The following is a 22,460-nucleotide window of genomic DNA, read 5'->3' as shown; positions in this document are numbered from 1 at the left end:
GGAGCCTGGTTGGCTGCAGTCCATGGGGTCGCTAAGAGTCGGACTCGACTGAGCGACTTCACTTTCACTTTTCACTTTCATGCTTTGGAGAAGGCAATGGCAACCCACTCCAGTGTTCTTGCCTGGAGAATCCCAGGGACGGGGGAGCCTGGTGGGCTGCCATCTACGGGGTCGCACAGAGTCGGACACGACTGAAGTGACTTAGCACCAGCAGCAAGCCTCATCTTGTGATTAAAGAGGAAGTCAATCATGATCAGCTTACATTTAACTTATCCCCTAGGCCATAGCTTGGCCATGTGTTTAAAAAACTATTGTTGATACATGGAAAATGGATACCTATTTTCAAAGGAGATGTCAGCCTTCGAAACAATGATGCTTTGTTGCTGTGGTTTCCAATAAAACCATGCTGCAGCACAAAGTATAGCACCTTAACAAAACCATGAGACAAAGCAGCAGAGGGAACTGCGAGCTCGGATCCAGAGAAAGAGCCTGTTCACCTCCTGTGGTCCTCTTATGGTGATGTCGTCAGTTGAACTGCTTATTATTCTAAGTTCTCATCTTTTTGGATACTGACTGAAATCCGGCAGCTCTAATGGCCAGGTAAAACTGATGACTTTGAAATAAGAATATATTACCTACTCTTGTATAATATGAATTTTAGTGAAAACTGCTTGAATGACGATTCTTTCAGAATGAGCCACACCTCCCTTCCAGTACCCCACCCTGAAATAGAAACAAACACACACACACATCTCACAACCATATTCACACTATTTTCTGAAAAGAGGTAGCTTGGGCTTTGTCAAGGCTAATAAACAGAGAGAGACTGTGCTCCCAGCCAACAGCTCAAACCATCCATTAAAGTAAAATTGAAGATGTTTTTGGAATCAGTGTACAGGCAGACACATTCTATTTACTTTAAAACCTGAAACACAACAGCTTCTTCACTGACCGTCTGCAGAGAGAAGCACTAGAAAATCTCTAGGGACAATTTATCCTCAGAGGCCTTGTTTTCCGAAATGCAAATGATTGACAATTGAGCTCAAATGGAAAAAAAAAAAATCAGGAAACAAGCAGCCTGAATTCTTTGGGATTCTAAAACAAGAGGTAATTTTGAAAGAAATGAAAATGGGTTTTAAATGTCCTTAAAATCTAAAGGAAAACACTGTATCAGCCTGTTCTTCGGTGTTAAGCCAAGAAAGTCAAGGTAGTGACATAACAGGAGCATGGTGAGAACAAGAAGCACCCACTGCCAGCCCAGCCCAGCCAGAGGCCCAGGCCCAGGCGTGGCCAAGCACGGGTTAGCACAGCCAGGACACGGAGCTGTTGCTGCGGAGCACACACTGCCTGGCCAGCTGCCCCGTCCAGGAGCACAGCACAGACAGGTGCACAGGTCAGCACCCTCACCTCCAGCATCGGCCTGGCGCTGTCGTGCACAGACAGAATGTGTGTCACCTTGTTCTTGCTCAACTGCTCTGCATCTCTGGCATCTGTCACAGAAGAAAGGGGGGACATTTTAGTATTTTCTGCAAGTGAATACTCCTTAAGGAAAAAACACAAAATTACTTGCATATTTCTTTCTTAAAAATTCGTAATTGAATTGTGGTGCTTGAGAAGACTCTTGAGAGTCCCTTGGACTGCAAGGAGATCAACTCAATCAATCCTAAAGGAAATCAACCCTGAATATTCATTGGAAGGACTGATGCTGAAGCTGAAGCTCCAATACTTTGGCCACCTAACCCAAAGAGCCGACTCACTGGAAAAGACCCTGATACTGGGAAAGATTGAGGGCAGGAGGGGAAGGGGACAACAGAGATGGCTGGATGGCATCACTGTCTCAATGGACGTAAGTTTGAACAAACTCCAGGAGATAGCCAAGGACAGGGAAGCCTGGTGTGCTGCAGCCCATGGGGCTGCAAAAGTTGGATACAACTTAGCGACTGAACAATAAAGGGAATCTAGAGTTATTGCTTTTAGGTATTCTGCAGATAACTCAGTTTATTTCTGACTGACAAGTCTTTTGATACAAAGTGGTCATATAAAACTTAAAAAGTATGTAGACTGATATATATTATAATGATGATTATTGCTGTTTAAAGGAAATGAACCACTAAGTCATGTTGTAGCTGATGCTTATTAAGTTGCAGACCCTCACGTTAGCTATTCACATGAAACATGGAAAAAGAAAGATATTTCAAATATTTTTAATTACCTCTTAATGATTAGGAATCTAAATTAAAATTAAATACAAAACAATCTTCTGTCTAAGATACAGGAACCTGCCAGAGACTAATCGACCTAATGTCAAATAGCAGGAATGGGACCAGATGCAGGTATGACGTGGTTTGCGACTGCATCCACTTACGCTAAACTAAAAACAGGTACTTAATGGAAAGTCCAGACAAAGCAGTTCATAAGTCATCTGGCTATTAAATTATCTGCATGTGAAACTAAGGAGATACCAAATTATATTCCCTTCCTATGAACCCACCCAGAGAAGAAAGCCACGCGAATCCCCTCAAGCTGGAACTTCTGCTAATCTACAGAACAGGGTGCAGCAGGAGACAAGGAGGTCCATTCCCCCGGGACACGTTTTCTAAAGTGATACAGGGTAAGATGATTGAAAACCAAATGTCTGATCATTCTGTTTCTGGAGAATATTAACGTCATGAGAAAACACTCAGGATGTAGCATTAAACAGGGGAAAGGGGAAGCAGGCACCAAACTATAAATACAATATGAACTCAACTTGTAAAAACACATAAAGACAACACACAGAGGGGACAGCTGTTGTAAGGAATCAGCCTAGACAGTGACCATCGCGAAGAGACAGAATTATGTGTTAAGTTTTTTCTTTATCGTTTGTGTGTGTGTGTATTCAATACAGATGGCTGTAAAAGTTCAACATGCCTAAGAACTACCCAGATTTTTTTAAAAAGGCAGATTCCTGGGCTCCAACTTAGTTCAGGGTCTACGGCAGGGCCACATTCCAAATAAGCCTTAGTGAATAAGAGTAGAAACGAAGAAGCACCGCTCTAAAACATTCTGCAATAAGCATATACCACTTATATAGTCAGGAAAATAATCTTTAAAAGTAATATAAAAATGTTGGCTTTTATTTTGACTCTCTTAATTGCTCCAACCACCTCAAACAGCCTCTCAATCCATTACATGGGGACTCATCTAGCCACCCAGCTGCCAACTACACCAAGTTGTGATCTAGGTGAGCTTTGAACTTGGCAGGAACTGGACTTATTTAGGGTCCACAGACAGGCATCCCCCACGTTTTAACTCAAATGTGATTTTCCAATCCCCACCAGACCGTACATTTTGGACAAGTAGTGAAACGGTCAAGCTGGAGCATTAGGTTCCCAGACAAGGTGAGGCAGGCAGCAGGAGAGGCATTCGGAGCCGCTGGGCTGGGAGGGGCATGGGGAGGGTCTGCACGGCTGGAGGAGACACCGTGGGCCAGGATCTTCCAGATTCTGACTCCACCCAGGAACGAAGTTGGAAAATCAGTAATTGTTTTGTTATTGTTCAGTTGCTAAGTTGTGTCCGACTCTTTGTGACCCCACGAACTGCAGCACACCAGGCTTCTCTGTCCATCACTATCTCCCTGAGTTTGCTCAAACTCATGTCCATAATAATTGTTTACATATATGTTCTTTTTTCCTTTTTTTAAAAAGCAGTGTTACTGAGACAGAACAGCAGTGGATAAACAGACACAGAAGACAGGCCTAAGGACATGGGGGTGGAGAGGGAGAGATGCATGGAGAGATTGAGGTGGGGACTTACAGCACCTCATGCAAAACTGCCTGACTCAGGAAACCCGAACAGGGGCTCTGTGACAATCTAGAGGGGTGGGATGGAGAGGGAGATGGAAGGGAGGTTCAGGAGGGAGGGGACACCGATGACTGATTCTTGTTGATGTATGACCGAAAACAACAAAATTCTGTAAAGCAATTATCCTTCAATTTAAAAAATAAAGTGGAAAAAAAAGTGTTACTGAGATAATTCACCCTTTTAAAGTGTACAATTCAATGGTTTTCAGTATATTCAGAATTGTCTAACCATCACCACAACCTAAATTTAGAATATTTTCATCACCCCATGAATATACATTTGTAACACAGATTAAGGTAAACAACAACAAGAAAGGTGGTTTGAAGTCAAAATTACTTTGTTTTGAACATAACCACACTTGGTACCACAAATCAGAAGAACTGATTGCTGGGCCCTTAAGAACACAGAAGTGGCTCCTGGAGACGCCCCTGCTCCTTCTGCTCCTTGCGTTCCCAGTCCAGTCCGAGCCTTTCTATTCTGCGGTAGCGCCATCCGCACACACACACCGTAGGACAGCTCTTCCCACAAGCATGTGTCTGTCCACACGTGTAAGGGCACTACTGAGGACGGCATCCATTCTTCAGGACTGCAAGTGGCTGGTGGGCGGCTGTCGACAGCCACAGGCACGGTGGCAAGGAGCACACGTGCAGTCGGAACCGGCCTTGGGGGCTCAGCCCGCCCACCCGCACGCGCACGAGCTCTCCCTGAGCAGGGAGTCCTAGGAGAACTCAGTTCTCTGTGACTCAAAGCAAGGTCTGCCATCGGCAAGTGTGCTGGAACTGCTGGCAGAAGTCCTGAATTTGGTTGGTTTTTATTACAGTTTTTTGATTTGTAAAAATATTCACCCAGCAATTCTACACCCAAGAATTTATCCTAAATTCCATATTGTTTCCAAACTCAAAGACATTCCCCTCTCCCCATGAAACCATTAATAACAACTCATTAAATAACCATAAAGATGTTCATGCATTCCAGCCCAACTCGCCTACCTGCCACAAAGCACTCGCTTTCTCAGAACAAAAAAGCTTACTAATTTAGGAACTCCAGGACTATTTTTAACACCTTCTAGCAGCGATGAGCAGCTGTCAGTCCAGTGTGCTCAGAATTCTCTTTAAGGCCAATTAGCTGCCCTCTGAGCCCAGCGGGGAAGAAGACGTGAATATCAGGGCAGAGATGTCAGAGATTGTTTTAAGAGTCAGTGTGAACCTGAACTTGCAGATTTACACAACGAGAAAACAGACAGGAGTGTGTTCCAGTGCGTGTGTCTAGAAAGGGAGGCGTGGTGAGGAGGGACTCCCCACCAGCACGGCAGGCTCCTTTCTGCCTGTGTCCGGCCCATCCAGGACAGCACACCTGCCCTCCCCCACACACAGGGGGTGGGGCCAGCCCCTCACCCCTCCCCTCCCCTTCCCTCCCCGCGCACTTTGCTCTGTGGCTTTCTACTCACCTTTGCAACTACAGAGCATTTTGAGACAAATAAGCTAAAAATGAAAAGTCAATAGCTAATAGCATATCAGTAAATATCAGAGAAGTTGCAGAGAAATGTGTGATAAGAATAATCAGCTAGAGATGAAACTGCCACTTATTTTCCCCAGGCGACTAAAAAAATAGGTCTTTGAAAATTTATTACTAACTAGAAAATAAAAGTGATAAAGATGATAAACAAGTTATATGACTGCTAAGTGTGCCTTTTAGCCATCCTCTTTTGATAGTAAAACTCCAACATGTGTGTACAGTTAAAGGAAGGTCAGAGGTCAAGGTGGACCCTGCAGGGCTCTCTACACCACTCTGAGCCATGGGCCAAGACGTCGGGGTACAAGGGTAAGGCTACCGGCGGTGGTCCCGTCCAGACCAGACTGCACACGCTGAGTTCACACCTCGACTCCATCACGCATGAGAGCCTAAAGCTGAGCTTTAAAAAAGCAAGCTCACCACTGGCAAAAGACACCCGTGTCCATCCACAGATGAAGGATAAACACAGGGTGGCTCATCCACACACGATTATTCAGTCTTAACAAGGAAGGAAGTGACGACACCAGCTAGAGCAACGAAAGACGACGTCAAGCTCTGTGAAGTAAGCCCGTCACAAGAGGACGAAGGCCACGTGAGCTGCTCACACGAGGCCCCTGGAGCAGTCAGACTCGGAGGCAAACAGCAGGAGGGTGGCTTCCAAGGGCTGGGGTGCAGGACAGGAAGTAGTGTCCAGTGGGGACAGAGACTCAGCTGGAAATGGAAGCGTGCTGGGCACGCGTGGTGGTGACGGCTGCACCATGGCAAGACTGTGCTGAATGCGCTGAATGCCGCTTGAAAAAGGTTAGACGGCGTATTTAGTAGTTTTTTGCATATTCTACCACAATAATGAAAGAAGAGAACTCACCTTTGAAGTTGCCAATATACAGGCCAGGCAGGATCTATGGGGAGACACAGACCAGACAGAAGTGTTACAGGTTTCAGTCTGATGGCATTCGTCACAGAGGCTGGGCCCTCCCGAGGCCTATGCCCACCACACCTACCTCCCAGCAGCTTCTCAGACAGACCAAAAGGTCTCCTTGTCTCCAGGCCTCATAGTGTTCACCACATTCTGAGTCCAGCCCCAAACCAGAGTCTCCACAGCCCCTCCTCCCGTCCTGCCTCCTGTCCCCCAGCCCCTCTGCTCCGGGCTCCAGCACCCGTCCACCACCATCTGAGGACTCGCACCTGCTGTCCCTCCCCTCCTGCTCCCCATCCTTTGGGCCTCAGCTCCAACTCACAACCTGGGGAGGCCTGACCTGAGCCCCACCCCCGTGTCTAGGGGGCTCCTGCTTCAGTGTCCCCATCCTCTGTGCTCCCCTCACATGAGGCTGTCATGGGCATCACCAGGTGGAGGGCAGTCCCCTCTGCTGGGCTGCAGACCCAGCGCACAGCCCAGGGCTTGGCCCATGATGGCCATTCAGTAGAGAGTTGCTAAATGAGTGAGTGAACTGTCTAAACATGCAAGTTAAGAAGAACACACATTTACTCCAAAACATCTATTTCTTCTAAGGTTCTCAAGCCAGAATCAGATTTCTGGAAAGCCCCAGGCTTGACACAGAGATTCAGCAGATCTGAGATGAGAATGGGTGACTGCAGGTCACAGGTACCCCCCACCTTGCAGAATACGAAGCCAGCCTCCGCCCTGCAATACTCTGTATGGAAACTCTGAAATCCAAATGCAGACACCCCCCGGGAAGCTACACTGCCGATGTGATTTCCAAGAGTGCACAGCACACTGGCCGTGGTGACGCTTCACTGCAAGCCCCATGCCCTGGCGACACCCCCGTCAGCCACCACCAAACACTCCTCTTGGCCTGTCTGCTTCGCACTCCCTCTTCTCTCCACTCTCAGTAAGAAAGCTGAGAGCAAGGGCAGTAATGTTCATCAGCTGTGTGGATTCTTTCGAGCACTTTCCTGACACCCAGCTGCTGCTAAAAAGTGACTGCGGGGACCTACTAGGACACAGGCTCAGCGTCTGTGCTGGGAACCGTGGGACTAATTGACCAAGATGGGACACTCATGAGAGTGAAAAGAGATTCTGTTAATAATCACTCCAGGACAAGAGGCAAAACCCAGAACGGACGTGGGCACCGGGCCTTGTGGTCACTCTGGCTGACTCAACAAGCTGGGAGCCAAAACTGGCTTGGAAAGCACCCCAGGGGAGTGAGGGCCTGGGTCTGTTGCCGCCTGAAGTCACAGACTGAGGCAGGCAGGATTCTCCCTGGAACCAGGAAATACAAAACTGTGTCTCAGAGGAAACCCCGGCATCCATTGCCAAGGAGATAAAGCACTCAACAGGTCTCTCCTGAAACAGTTTGTGGAATTCTCCTGGGAGCAAGGGTGGAACAGTTAGTTCACAATTCCTGTTCTAAAATGGAAGAACAATGCAAGCTCATCCAGGAGACAGCTCAAACTGCGTTCCCTGGCAGCTCTTGCCTGTGCGGGGCTTTGTCATTTCCATCTCCAGTCCCCCAGGGCCTGTCCTGTCTTTATGAGACATTCGAGGGCAAAACCAGCACAGTTCTTTTCACTGATGGGGACAAAGACAGCCTCCCGGACCAAGCGTTGCTCAGGCTCCTTTGAGTCTCCACTGCAGGCCCGGTCCTTGGCCACACTTAGCAAAGAATCCTGCTAAGCCAGCTGTCAAGCATCCACCTGCTCTTAGTATCAGCCAAGCTCCTCTTCCTCCACCCCCCGGCATCTAACCAAGTTCCGTCAGTGATCTTCCATCCACTCATCTGCCCGTTATACTGGGAGTGGAACCCCATCTCTCACTTGTAACGTCTTTAATAAAAATCTTCATTGTCATTTTTAATGTGTTGAAATTATTTTTCTTTCATAATATTGACCATGAAAGTCTCCCAATTCACACAGCTGACAGTTACGACAGACCACACCATAGTCGCAGAGCAGGTCTGCCTGCCCGGAAAAGGCACTGGCACCCCACTCCAGTGCTCTTGCCTGGAAAATCCCATGGACGGAGGAGCCTGGTGGGCTGCAGTCCATGGGGTCGCTAAGAGTCGGACACGACTGAGCGACTTCACTTTCACTTTTCACTTTCATGCATTGGAGAAGGACATGGCAACCCACTCCAGTGTTCTTGCCTGGAGAATCCCAGGGACGGGGGAGCCTGGTGGGCCGCCGTCTCTGGGGTCGCACAGAGTCGGACACGACTGAAGCGGCTTAGCAGCAGCAGCAGCAGCAGCAGCAGGTCTGCCTGCCCAGAGTAGCAGAATGGGCTCCAGTGGACGGATGGTTTACTGAGCTCCGGTCACACATGGACACCCTCTGGGCACTGGGGATGCAGTGTGACCAAGAGAGACTCGGCCCTGCCAATGTCCTACTTCCCTTGTTGAGCCCCTCGCCCAGGAAGGAGGAGGCACCGTGGCCACTCTGGGGTCCCCAAGAGCCTTTGGGGGCCCCTGATGTCCCAGAGGAGTGGGCCGGGAGACAGGAGGATGGGCAGGGGAACGGTGGAGATGGCCAGCCCTGCAAGAGGTGGGTCTCTCCTGGGAGCGGGCGTGGAGGAGGTGACACAGAGGGTGCAGAGATGGGCAGCCCTGCAGGTGTCCAGGGCTCTAGGTCAAATGCCACTGAGATGCTGGGTGTGTGGGGCTGTTAGAAGGAAGTATTTGTATTTACTGTATCTCAGAAACATCCAAATGAGTATGAAGGAACACCTTCCTTGGTGCTCACCCTGGCGGGGTGCTGGGGTCTGGAGGTCAGGAAGGACACGTTTCCATATAGTGCACACACATTACTTCCATTTAGTTTCTTCAGAAATTAAGTGGGCTATTTGGGGAAAAGATTCTATGACCCATTTTTCCTTCTCTTCTTTGTATTTCTACTATCTTCTCTACTAAACAAAACCAAATACGTTTCATATTATCTTTAAATAGAAGAAACAGGGGTGTGTGAATAGCTCACCTCTGGGCTCTGCTACCCTCGAGCCACGACTCTACAGTTCCTAACGAACCCCTTGGAGCTCTCCTCCCAAAGCTCAGCCCCTTGTACTCCACTACCCCCAGCCCCATCGCAGCCCTTGGCCCTTGGCTATGGGGCCAAGGACCCCAGTCTGGAACCTCATAGGCTGCAGAAGTAGCCACTGAACTTATCTATTTCATCAAATTAACCTTTGAAAGTCACATTCTCGTTGGGTCCTCTTCTAGATCAAAATGTTCAATAGCAAACCCTTTCCAAAGAAAACGGAGGCCAGACGGAAACTTTCACCGTGGTCTCCTGCCCCTGAAGGACCCCAATTCTCTTCAGTCTCCACCAAGCCAGACAGCCCAGACTCCCCGACCAGTTCCACCCTGGAATATCGCCTGCTCTGCTCCCAGTATTCTCACTAGAGAGGGCAGAGACCCTCACTGCTTGGGGCCCTTCATCCCATGGGTCTGCTCAAGAGTTACAAACCCTGCAACTGACAGCTGTTAACCGGTTTCCAAGACTTGGAAGCCCCCACTTGGAGCCTAGTAGGCAGCACCAGCCCCCAGCCCATTGGCTCTCTGCTACAGCGGCAGCAGGCCTCCACGGCTGCTCCAGGCTGGAGCCGAGACAGCACAGCACCCACCAGCACCCTGCCTGGTGGCGGGGGCCCAGGGCTGGCAGAACCCGCAGAGCCCACTGGCAGTGGCAGCAGCGGCAGCACCTTGGGGCAGCTGCAGAGACGCTCTCCCCAGGTCAGTCCTAGAATCTGCTCCTGGCAGAGTTGCCTGAATCTGGTTCTCTAGCCCTCCTGGCCTTCTGCCCTGTTTCAGCTCAAGCAGATGCATTTGGATTCTATTGCTTACAACTAGGCATCCTGATGTAGGCCTTTCAACCCAGAAAAATGCACAAATGTAAATAAACTGCACAAATCTTCAAGCAAGTCACAGGGCAGCAAAGCCCTGCCCACCTGGGAAAGCAGCCCCACGGGCGCTGCAGGGACCACCAGGAGAGTCCGCCCTCCTCTGGGCATCACTCCCGCCTTGGTCAGCACTGGCTTCCACGCCTCCCTGGAATCCCAACCAGTCTGCTCCTCTGGAAGCCGTGGTGCAGGCCTTTGTCCAGGTCCCATCTGACCCACTGACACAACTTCTTAGAGATCCCCTACCTCTGGCTTTGTCCCCCAAAGGGCTCCTGAACCTGCCTTCAAGGTGCCAAGTTGACCGTGTAACTCCAGATTAAACTCTTCCCAGGGCTCCAAATAGCTCTGGGAAATTAGATACCTCAACAAGAGCTGTCCTTCAGGGATGGAGGTTTTGATGCCTTTAGCCTCCGCCCCACAGCCCGAGGTGATGAGGCAGAGACACAAGTCAGGCTCCCCAGCTCCAGCACCTAGGTGTCATGGGAAACATCTCCATCTTCAAACACTGTCAACTGTATATTTTTAAAAACCTTAAATATTGTGATAAATGACTATGACCCCTATACGCTGCCTGCATCATATCTGTGAATACGTTTTCTCTAACCTGAGTGGTTGCTGCATGATCGGCAGGTCACTACTCAGGTAAACGTCTCTTCAATGAATGAATGAACAACACGAGCCAGGTGGGATGGGCCAGGCAAAGAAGAGAGAGATGGAAAACCACTGTGGGTGAGGCCTGAGAGATCCTGCTTTGCCCCTTTCTGCTCTGGGAAGGTCGGCGCCCAGGCCCAAACGACGGCAAGGACAAGAGGTCTGCCCTCACCAACATCAGGGAGGCAACTCACTCGAAACCATGCAAGCTGCACATTTATATGCATTTAAATATTTTAATTGTAAAAAGAGGACAGAGTTGTGTGAGTAAACTTTCAACTCCATTTTCCAGATGAGGAGAATAAATTACAGTTTCAAGGGCTAGAAATAGAAAGCAAACTGCATGCTAAGTTGCTCAGCTGTGTCTGACTCTTTGCGACCCCACAGACTATAGCCTGCCAGTCTCCTCTGTCCATGGGGATTCTCCAGGCAAGAATACTGGAGTTGGTTCCCATGCCCTCCTCCAGGGGATCTTCCCAAGCCATGGATCAAACCCAGGTCTCCTGCATCGCAGGCAGATTCTTCACCATGTGAGCCAACTGCTCAATCCCAATTTCTGTAGTTTCTTCCATCAGTTCAGTTCAGTTCAGTCGCTCAGTCGTGTCCGACTCTTTGCGACCCCATGAATCGCAGCACGCCAGGCCTCCCTGTCCATCACCAACTCCCGGAGTTCACCCAGACTCACGTCCACTGAGTCAGTGATGCCATCCAGCCATCTCATCCTCTGTCGTCCCCTTCTCCTCTTGCCCCCAATCCCTCCCAGCATCAGTGTCTTTTCCAATGAGTCAACTCTTCGCATGAGGTGGCCAAAGTACTGGAGTTTCAGCTTTAGCATCATTCCTTCCAAAGAAATTCCAGGGCTGATCTCCTTCAGAATGAACTGGTTGGATCTCCTTGCAGTCCAAGGGACTCTCAAGAGTCTTCTCCAACACCACAGGTCAAAAGCATCAATTCTTCGGCGCTCAGCCTTCTTCACAGTCCTTCTTCACAGTCCAACGCTCACGTCCATACATGACCACAGGAAAAACCATCGCCTTGACTAGACGAACCTTTGTTGGCAAAGTAATGTCTCTGCTTCTGAATATGCTATCTAGGTTGGTCATAACTTTCCTTTCAAGGAGTAAGCGTCTTTTAATTTTATGGCTGCAGTCACCATCTGCAGTGATTTTGGAGCCCCCAAAAAATAAAGTCTGACACTGTTTCCACTGTTTCCCCATCTATTTCCCATGATAGAGTTATAAAACAAGATCTAGGAAAGCTGGAGAACTGGCCATTGACAGGGAGAGAAACTACATTTTTGTTTTCAAGGAGAATAAAAAGCCCATAAATATTTAAATGTCTACATCAGTCAGCCTCAACTCAAACTTAAAACTCTAAATATTTGACTGGTAGATTTCCCCAGTATAACTGCTGCTGGTAATCCCTAAGGACAAAGAAAGAGAAAATGAAATGAAACAATGTTCCAGCAGGCTCAGGCTCCTCCTGGCTCATGGAGGGTGAAGTGGCTGATCGGTGACATCACCGAGAGTTGGGGCTCAAGCCAGAATTGAGAACACAGGGGGAGTGAAGTCATCACCCCATGGCGAGAAGTAAGGACAGATCAAAGAAAGTCTGTATGTGCCATGTGAGAATGTCCTAGGCTCTAAAGGAGTAAGTCCTTTCCCTCTGCTGAGGGTGTTGACACCCCATCGTCTACCTGGATGGCTGCTTGTCACTCAGATCTCATTTGAGATGACTGCTCTAGGAAATGGCAACCCACTCCAGTATTCCTGCCTGGGAAATCCCATGGGCAGAGGAATCTGGTGGGTTACAGTCCATGGGGTCACAAAGAGTAAGACACGACTGAGCGACTAAAACAACAACAATAATCTGTACTTTACAGTTTGCAAAAAATGTCTTCTAGTATATTCTCATCTGTTTCTCCAAGAATCTGGGTAGTAATTGGGGGAGGCAACATTGTACTCATTTTAAAACAAATAAGGAGACTAGCTAAGCAAACCACCATCCCTATGAATCAAGGGCAATAAAGAAACTGCTGCTTAGGAACACTGAGGGACTCGCTCAAGAACACACCCACGCAACAGCAGAGTGGTAGACACCCCAAATGAGGCTTTCTGACAGCTATGTCCCTTTCACAACAGTGCACTTCTCATAGCAAGGCAATGCACTCAGGGAAGGATCTACCTCCCACTACCAAGAGCAAGTCTCCCGTGAAAGACTAGGGTAGCCTCACTTCTACCAGGTAGGCTGCTTTCCGGGAAAACAGGGCAGTGAGGAAGAAAGAGGTCCCTGAACAGCACTGATGAACTGAGCCAAACCTGGTGCTCACAAGCTGCCCCAGGATGGCAATGCTCCAGCCCACTGTTAGGTCATTGGTTCTGGCTGACAAGATAAAAATGTGCACATTTCTCTAGTATGATGCTTAGCCAGAGAGATCTGACTGTTGTTTTTAATCAGTTATTATTGTACTTAAGACTAATAAGATGAGAATGAGGACTTTTCTTTACAGGTCCTTCCCCAAAAGATGTTGTGGTCAGACCCTGGAGAAAGCTTGGACTCAACTAGGAATTTTCAAAGACTGCACAGAAACACATTTGCTTGCAGCAACCTGTTGAGTTTAACCTGATCCTACTTGAGGCAATTGCCAGACTGGCCTTTAGCAGCATAGCTAGGCAATCGGTATGAAGAAAAGAGCCAGGCCACCGGGCCTTGAGTCCAGGCTCTGCCACTCACCCAGTGAGTGACTCTGGCCTGGGCACCTGTAAATGCCTAGGGATGGAATGGCGGTCTGGGGTTCAATGAGTTACCCTATGTGGTGAAGTTCAAAACAGGCCTTGGCACACACCTTGGCCAGTCTTGGTTGCCTAACCTTCCCCTCTCCTCTTTATCCATATCAAACATGAAGGAAGACAGGAGATGGATTTTTCCTATTTTACAACTAATTTGGGACTCTGGGGAGCTCTTTTCAGGTTATTTTCCAGCGTCTTTAGAAATCACTTGGATTAAACTGGCGTTCTAGTTTAAAGTAAAGACTTCTATCATCAAAATCAGTGGCAGCTGGGTTCAAAACCAGTTCCGCCACTTCCTAGCTTTAAGACCTTAGTCATGCCACTTAATCTGAGTGTCCATTTCCCAATCTGCACAAACAGTCAGATAAGGCATACTGACCTCCTAGGGCTACAGTGATAAACCGCAGGCACATCATATGAGACTCAAAAAAAAAGTCAACAAATGGTGTACTCTTTTCTTTGTCTCCTCATCATCTTTAATTGCCCAGAATGCAAACACCTCTTCCCCTGCCCCTCTAGAGCTGTGTAGAATGCTATGTACACCTAGCTGACATGGGCACAATATTCTGCCACGTAGGAGACTGGCACGTGTTGATGAGAAGACCCTCCACAGGGACATGGATCACAAATAAAAACTGCTGTATTCAAAACAGTGAGAACAGAATCTGCATTGCTTGGTTCATAAGTTCTCCTTGGCCAAGGATGACCGATTTTTGTGAGATGGGAAATAAATCTTGTGCCAGGCACCTCAGGACCCACACACACATCGCAAATTAAGTTTTCAGTTCCAAGGGCATTGTGTTTTTAACCTACAAATGTTCTTAGAAAGGCATTTCTATGGCTAGCACCTTATACTACTTCCACTAGATCGGCAAATCAACCACTCCTTTTCTTACAGAAGAAATGAAGCCTAGTTCCAAGTCACACAATAACACATGAACAAATTCTAGTTAAGGTTTTTAATTTCTGGCTTCCAGCAATCTACTTTGCCACTAAACAATCTTGCAACTTTGAGCAGTTCTTCAGATCTCAGCTTAAACATCTTTACTCCACATGATCCTTGGCCTGCACCGAACGCTGCTTCCAGGCTGTGCTCATCACACCTATTTCTGACTCTCTGTCCTCCGGGGTCTCCACTCCTCTTGACCGTGTGCTTGTTCTCTCTCTCAGATCACACGCACACGCACACGCACACGCACACGCACACACGCTGTCATGCAATACAGCAGCCATTAGCCACAGTGACTCTGAGTACTTAAAACATGGCTAATCCCAAATGAGATGTCATTTAAGTATCAAATATACACCAGACTTTGAAGACTTAGTACAAAATATACATATACAAACAGTGATTTTTATCTATTAGTTAAATGTTGAAATGACAATATTCACAATATATTTCAGTTAAATAAAATATATTATTAAAATTATTTTTACTTTTTTAATGTGGCTACTGGAAAATTCTAAATTACACATATAGCTCACATTATATTTCTATTGGGCAACTGCTGGTCTCTACTGAAGGTTTCATAAAAGACCTGTCTGTGTCATTTACCACTGCACCCCTCCTTGGTCCCCACAACCAGCACCTAATAGTAAGCACACAATAAAAACTCACTAATTTAATGGTGTCTCCAAATCTCTACCCATGTTTCCCCATCTCTACCTTGGAGATACTGGTTCTACTTACAATACAAGATGATTATGATAATAACATTAATAAGAAACATACTGCTTTCTTTGAAAGGTAAAAATCATGTATGAAAAAGACAGCTTTGGCTAAAAATCTGAAAATAATTTTGAACACTTAGGCAATGATTTGTATCCCTAAGTATGTTCTTTCAGTTTTAATAGAAAAATACTACAAATTAAATGCTGAAAAAGGTGGACAGTGAACACCTCAAGTGGAGAAAACTAGGAAAAACACCAAAATAAACCTGAGGCATAATCACAACTAATGGGAAGGCAAACAGAGCCCACTGCCTCTCGGAAGACCCTTCAAGGTTCTGCTTTCACTAAAAAAAAAAAAAGTTCACGGTGCCGTGCTAATGGAGACATAATCCAAGTATTTATCCAAGAAACAGTCTCTTTCCAAACTTGTTTACTGTCACCCGCCTTCCCCCCAAAAAGCCCTCGCAAGGAATATGACCCTGGTTAACAAAAACCTCTGGTATGCGGGCCTAATCCGCACACTCGACCTTTTATAAACTGAGTCTCAAAGACATGGTGAACGTGGCAGGTAAGCAGTTAGGCAGGCACACAGGACACTCCCTGCAGCGCCTTCACTGCCTGCCTCGGCCGCGGACACTGAAGGAACCCTGGGGCCTACGAGTCGGCCGTGGACCCACCCAGCAGGACAGCTGAACCTGCACGGACCCTGGGTGAGTGTGGTGCGCGGGGAGGAGAAGAGGACAGAGTCCACCCTCTGGTCCAGGACCGCTTCAAAGACCCGAGAACAGACAGTTTTCGATGAGGGCTTTTTAAAAAAAGTTCTGTATTCTTTTCTTTAAGCCGGCAGCACCAGATCATAAAATCCTTCGCTGCGTTTGCCCCAGGCAGCTGGAGTCCGATCCCCTCCCCCGCAGGAGAGGCATAGCAGGGAGGGCTCTGGGCAGGGAGGGCTGGAGGGCCGGCCGAGCAGAGGCGGGGAGCAGCCGCACGACCGCGATAAAGCAGCTTCGAATCTGTGCCCCACACCCGGGCAGTTACAAGCACCCCAGGATTTAGGCTTCTATCAACTTTTCTGTCCGTAAGAAAAAGTTATCCGTACACGGTAAAAAATCTGGGAAGACATTACGGAGGAAGAGACACTTATCTCCTGTTTAGTAATGACGTGGGCGGTGATGCTTCAAGAGCTGAGTTGGGGGTGAAGCGGGGGGTGGGGAGGGGGTGGGGGGAGAAGGGAGAAACCACAGCCCTCCCCGCTCAGCCCGGCGCGCAGGCCGAGCGCCGCCCGCCCGGAAGCGCGGCCCGGCCTCGCGGCGCTGGCACGCGGCCCCCGCCCTCTGGGCCCGGGCGCTCAGGGCGCCCCTCGCCGCAAAAGCCCCGCGCAGGGAGGCTGGGGTTGGGGGCAGAGGGAGGAGCGGGGGCACGTTACCTTGTTCATCCCATTCCCCATGGCGGCCGCGCAGTCTGGCGCCCGGGGCGCGGCGGCAGGCGCAGTCAGGGCATGTGGGGCGGGCGAGGAGGAGCGCGCTCCCGCGGACCAACGGCGGGGCCCGCGGCCGCCCGGCCGGTCCGACCGCTCCGCTCCTGCCTGCTCTCCGCCCCCGGACTTCCCGGCCGCCAGGCAGAGGCGCCAGCGCCCCTGTGGGAAGGGGTTCGCGACGTCCCCCCCCCCCCACCGCCCCCCAGTGAGCTGGGCGCCTGCCACGCCGGACCCCCGGACTTGTGGACACGACTCCTTGGAGGCTGGGCCAGGGCAAATGGATTTGTCTCCTGGGGACGGCGGGGGGCGGGGACAGGGACAAGATTCTTGGGGTCGGAGGCCTCCGGAATTACGGCTCCTCGGCGGCCGGGCCAGGAGACTGGGGACTGGGGCTCCTCGGAGGCCCGGGCCAGGGCGCACGCGCGCCCCAGCCGCAGCTGCCGTGCGCGTTCTGAGTCTGGGCGGGGCCGGTGGTCACGCAGGCGCGCCCCTACCCGGTGGGGACAGTCACGGAGGCTCCCCTGGGATCACGGTCACCAAAACTCCCGCAGGCCTTTCCCCGGGGAGACTGGGGGCCTGTTACCAGCAGTCACCGCCCTGCCTTGACTGCCTGGGTGAATCAGGTGCTAATCAGAGCCTTGGTCTTGGCAGCTCCCCTGTCTGGGTTTTCTGAGTGCGCCCGATTTAGGCCGGGTGGGGGGATTCCTACGGCCCTGCCCCACCCACGAAGACCGAGAAGGCTCACCCGGTGGCGAAAGGTGGGCTCGGTGACTCATCTCTGGGATGACCTCACCTCCCGACCCCAGCAGAGCAGATGTCCGGATTTGAGACCTCATACCGTGACTTTGGACGGCTAGTGCGTTCCCTTCTTCAGATTATAAACTGGCTCGAGTAGGTGCATGGGTGTGTTGGTTCAGGTGCTTCTGGAAAGCCCCTGCCCTTGCTCAGCACATGGTCATGTCCGCACCGTGTTTCTGCCCGGAGTGGAGTACTCTCTAACACAATTGTGTAAGTATTCTGCACGCCTGCTAAACTCCTGACTTCTTCCCTGCAGACAAAACCCTTGAATCAGGGTTTCATCTTGCTTTTTTATATCCTCAGCAATGCCCTGCACCTAGTGGACGCTTGATACTTGTTAAATGGACAGATGCATCACTCTGGTATGGCTGAGCTCACCCGGATGACCTCATTTCATCTGCTCCTCCTTCCTCCCAGAGTCACAGCCACACAGACTTTCTGTGTTTCTTTGAACCTGCCACCCTTGGTCTCATGATCACTTGACCTTGTCCTTGAGCCTTTGCATGGGCTGTGCTCTCTAACCAGCTGTCTCACTGTGTCACTGGCTCTTCTCTTCGAGGTCTCAGCTCAAATGCCGCCTCCTTAAAGAGGTTTTCCTAACCACCCAGTCCAAAGGAGATCCTCCAGTCACTCTCATATTACCCTGTGCAGTTTTCTTCATAGCACTTAACATGATTAGACACTCTCATATTTATTTATTTTCCTATATCTCACTAGAACACCCTCCAGAGGAAAAGGGCCTGTCGTTTAAGGGTCCGTTGTGCCAGGCACTAAAACAGGTGCTCAGTAAATATTTGTTGAATAAATTAATGAATTCCAGAGGGCTAAGAAAACAGTTGTGTGATTCTAAGGAATGCTGACATTTTGAAAAGAACTTGCAGACTCCATCTTAGTCATTTCCCCCCTTGTTAATGTCTTCTGGGCCACAACAGGTACCAGAGCCCCATGTGTAGGAAATGCCCCCTCAGCGTGCTCCCACCTTGTCCCCCATGGGTAGGATGGCACCCAGACCAGACAGCACCCTCCCTGCCCCTTGCTTCTGGAGTGTTCCTTCCCTCCTGCCTTGACGTCCTCTTTTCCCTCTGACCTCCCAGTCACCTGGGCAGCTCCTCCTCTGCTCTGCACCATTCTTGCTTGTGTGGGCAGCACAGCATGGTTACTGGACTGCCTGGGGAATCCCAAGACCAACCTCTGATCCTAAATCTCAGTGTGCTATTGGGCAAGATGATCGACTTTTCTGAACTGTGTGTGTGTGTGTGTGTGTGTTTTTTCCTCCTGAAAATGTACAAAGATCCTACCCCGAAATCAATGAATGACTTTTATTCTCCTTCTCTACTGTGCTATTGAGCTTGTAGTAGTCAGATGAACTTGTGAAATCACAATCCATAAGTTAGTATTTTGCCCATAAATGACAGATCCACACCCAATTTTTCTTCTGCCATTCACTTGGAACATTTTCTTTCTCTTATTTCTCATAAATTTATTTTTCTAGCTCAGATCAGCTGCTTAGCAATCTCTCTTAAGCTCAGAACCAGCTCTGGCTGCCTCCTAACCGTCAGAAGTGGCACTCTGGCCTACATTCAGTATGGCCCTACAAGACTTACATGCCCAGAGCGCATTTCAAATTCTGCTTTTTGGTTAAATGAGAAAAGTGAAAGCATTAGCATCAGAAGTCAGAAGAGTCAGTGTGTGTGAGTGTGTGTGTGTGTGTGTGTGTGTGTGTATGTTGGGGAAGGTTTTCCATAAGACAGAGTCTCCCTGTACTGCATCCACCTTCTCCTTGAACCTGACCCCACCTAGTAATGGCCGTTGTCTTGCAGTTCAAGCTAAAGAAAAGGAAAAAAGAAAGTCTGACCCATTTTGACAGATCCTGGTTCTCTCTCTTCATTTTCATAGACCAGAGATTTTCAAGTTCAGCTCTCATGCTGAGCTGGTGTCATGCAATTTCCAGGCTCCTTCCTGTCTTCCTCCTCATTCCATAAAGCCCCTGATAATGGAAAGAAGGGAGAGACAAAGACACCTAGAAGAAGCTGGCTTTTGTCACATTTAAGGTAGAATTTGTTCATTTGTGTTCTCTCTCATTAATAAAATTGCTAAGGCATCGTAAGCCTGGTGGAACTCCACGCCGCATAAGACTCTTCCTTTTACTCGTCTCCTGCTGCCTCCCCGTCTCAGCGCAGCCGGCATCACAGATTTTGGCAGCAACTCCCAACAAAGGCTTCATGTGTGCAGAATGTGGAACGGTCACTAGTCATGTGGGCCAACCAGAACCATGCGCATGTGGTTAAGGATAACCAGTTAGTGGTGTGTTTAGTGAGCAATAACTTTGAACTTTAAGGTGGGAGTGGGTAAAAGACCACAAGCAGAAGTTCAGCCATTAGAGCCAGCCGAGCCCTTTGGGGCGTTACTGACAGTTAAGAGAATTGAGATAAACCTTGGCGCAAGCGGAAAGTAGTTAAGTAACGTTCCTTGGCTTTTTGAACATACTGTGGTCCAGAGTGTCTCAGCCTCGGGCCTGCTGACATTTGGGGCTACGTCTTTTTTCCTGTGGGTTGTCCTGCGCGCAGTGCGGTGTTGAGCGCGTCCCTGGCCTCTGCTCCTGTGAGCCAGCACCGCCCCCCACCAGATGATTGTCGGAAGAGTCTCCAGCCCCAGAGAGCACGTGCCTCCTGCCACTACCCTCTGTGCAGTGGGGTTACAGGGATATCTTTTAGGGATGAAATGTCTTTATCGGTGTCTCTTTCCATCTGTTTCTCCCACTGATAACCGCTTAAATACATACTAATAGATAATGTCAGCCCTCTGCAGAAGCCTCAGGCCACACTGTCAGATTAGAGCAAATTAAGAACAAGAAGTTAAAATGAAGAGCTAATTAGCCAAAAACATGACTGAAAGTTTTTTATGTAAAAGCTGGAACCTAATGAATTGTGGACAGAAGTAAAAGTTAAGTGGAATCTATAACTACTGAAGCAAAAGCACAAAACATTTTCTCTGCTTCTCCAACTGTCTAGAAAGAGAGTGGGCATCCAGCTGACTGCTTGATCATGAGGATGGGTCCTTCAATGACCTCAGCCTTTAAAAGGTCACTGATTTCCAGCCGTCCACACACTCTCCTGAATATGAACTTGGTTTCCTCTTTCCACTTAAGAAGTTTGGAGACCTCAGATCTCAGAGCACTGACTTCTGAAGAGGGTGGTGTCAGGGGAATACAGCAAGAGGAATGAATACCCAGGTAGGTAAGCAGAGCAGCGAGATGTGAGAGAGAACCTGGGAGAGGTAAATGGAGAGACCCTGGCATGCATATAGTTGGGAGCCTGTTGACATGTGGAGTCCCCAACAGAGTTGGCAGAGGACGGCCAGCTGTGGAGGAATGGAGCTGTTCAGCAAATTATAGAGCAGAGCATCAGGCAAGGGGGAGTAAGACAGAGCCCAGGTTCCTAACCCTGGAGGAGGGCGACAGTGTTGTCAGCCCGCGGTCACAGATGCGTGCCTGTGTGAAGGCGGCACTAGGTTGCAAAACTGCAAGCTTCATGGGAGCAGGGGCAAGGTGTCCTCAGTCTTACTCTCCAGCACCTGAAATAAGCCCTGCTGCGTGGGGAAGCTTTTAGATGTTTGTTGATTCAAGAGAGAAAATACGACTGGGAGATTGTTGCATTTATCCAGCTGTGAGGTTCACAAATAATTATCCCTTTATTTGCCAGCTACTGTGTCAAGGCTGTATCTCCCTGGTGGGGCTTTTCTACAGCAGCACAGTTTCCAAGTGGGATGGCGTGATCTAGGAGTGACTGAAGTCCTTTTGAAATAGATGCTGTGTCTACTGGAGAGAAAGAGACAAGTAGGGAGGCGAAGGAAGAAGATGAGGGGAGGGGGAGGCATTTCCCGCAGTGTCTTCAGAGTTGCTGTGGTCTTCCCCCTGATTTGCAGCCATAGCTGTGGTCGGCAGGGCCCAGTACAGGCTGCAGTTCCGCCCTTGACATCCTGTGTTCTCTGAGCATTGGTTAGGAAGCATTCCTGGTTTATGAACATCATCTTGCCGGTTGGCTGTGGTTCTTTTTTTTTCTTTTTTGTCTGGGACAGTTTGCATTTCCTTCTATCTGGATGGTCTACCTGAGACAACAAACAGGTCCTTTAAAACTTTCTATGATGAAAAAAACAAAAAAGTCTTCACAGTTGATGATCCCAGCCCAAAGTATCTGACAAAATCTGAACAACTAGTGTCTTTTTAGATTTAGTCGAATAATTGTCTTTTTCACCTATGTTTGACAGCTTGGGCCTTGCTTTTCACTCTAACTCATCCGGGCACACAGAGAGTTGCACTCTCTGTAGTTCTATTTTCATGATCTCCAAATCCTCATAAAATCCTATTCAAAGTGACCACATGACTGAAATCCAGTGGAGAGGGATAGTCCCTAAGTGTCCCTAGTCAGAGGATCCCGTCTGTCTGCATTTACCACACCTACGTATCCAGCTGCCCTCTTGGAGGCACACTTCTGCTTCTTCAAATGCCTTTGGGGGTTGGGGCAGCCCAAAGTGATAGAAGGAAAGGGCTGCTCCCCTTCAGAGAAACTGACCCCCATCTGCTAAATGTTACTCTGCAGTTCTTTCCTACTGAAGAGCTCATGTTGGTCAGTTTTGTTTGTTTGTTTTCTTCCCCTTTTATGTGAAACAGAAATTGAGTGGATCTGAAGACATTAAAAGGTGTCTGGGTAGGGGGCTGGAGGGAGAAGGGGGTTTCCTCAGAGGATGGAATGTCCCAAGAGAAATTTCACTTATTGTGAGGGGGAAGTCCATTGCATATTACATAATGGTGTCCCTGTTCAACACTCTGTTGACAGTTTATTAATATTTGTCAGTATTTTGATTAGTCATT

The 22,460-nt window shown here is 48.9% G+C and overlaps 1 protein-coding gene and 1 long non-coding RNA gene across 14 annotated transcripts in view; one reads left to right on the top strand and one right to left on the bottom strand.

Annotated features, from left to right (window-relative positions):
* Window positions 1–17,887, bottom strand: part of DUSP22 (dual specificity phosphatase 22) — a 55,970-nt gene extending 38,083 nt beyond the window's left edge. For 2 of the 13 annotated variants that reach the window (XM_025264637.2, XR_006543605.1), the window contains exons 1-3: window positions 16,742–17,192; window positions 6,221–6,254; window positions 1,408–1,490 (exon numbers count right to left, since the gene is read on the bottom strand). In XM_025264637.2, the coding sequence (XP_025120422.1) occupies window positions 1,408–1,490; window positions 6,221–6,254; window positions 16,742–16,762 (138 nt within the window). In that variant the 5' untranslated portion in view covers window positions 16,763–17,192. Of the gene's footprint in view, window positions 1–1,407; window positions 1,491–6,220; window positions 6,255–16,741; window positions 17,237–17,537 lie in introns of those variants that run through there. The other 11 variants (XM_044926296.1, XM_044926278.1, XM_044926288.1 and 8 more) reach the window with 11 other exon arrangements.
* Window positions 17,662–19,693, top strand: LOC123328635. The gene is made up of 2 exons (XR_006543608.1): window positions 17,662–17,800; window positions 17,894–19,693. It is a non-coding gene; the product is annotated as an uncharacterized LOC123328635 (long non-coding RNA).
* The last annotated feature ends 2,767 nt before the right edge of the window (window positions 19,694–22,460 follow it).

This window comes from Bubalus bubalis, chromosome 2 (assembly GCF_019923935.1).
Source record: "Bubalus bubalis isolate 160015118507 breed Murrah chromosome 2, NDDB_SH_1, whole genome shotgun sequence".
NCBI classification, from domain to species: Eukaryota; Metazoa; Chordata; class Mammalia; order Artiodactyla; family Bovidae; genus Bubalus; species Bubalus bubalis.
Note: the sequence above shows the minus strand (reverse complement) of the source record. Positions and strands in the feature narration are given on the sequence as shown.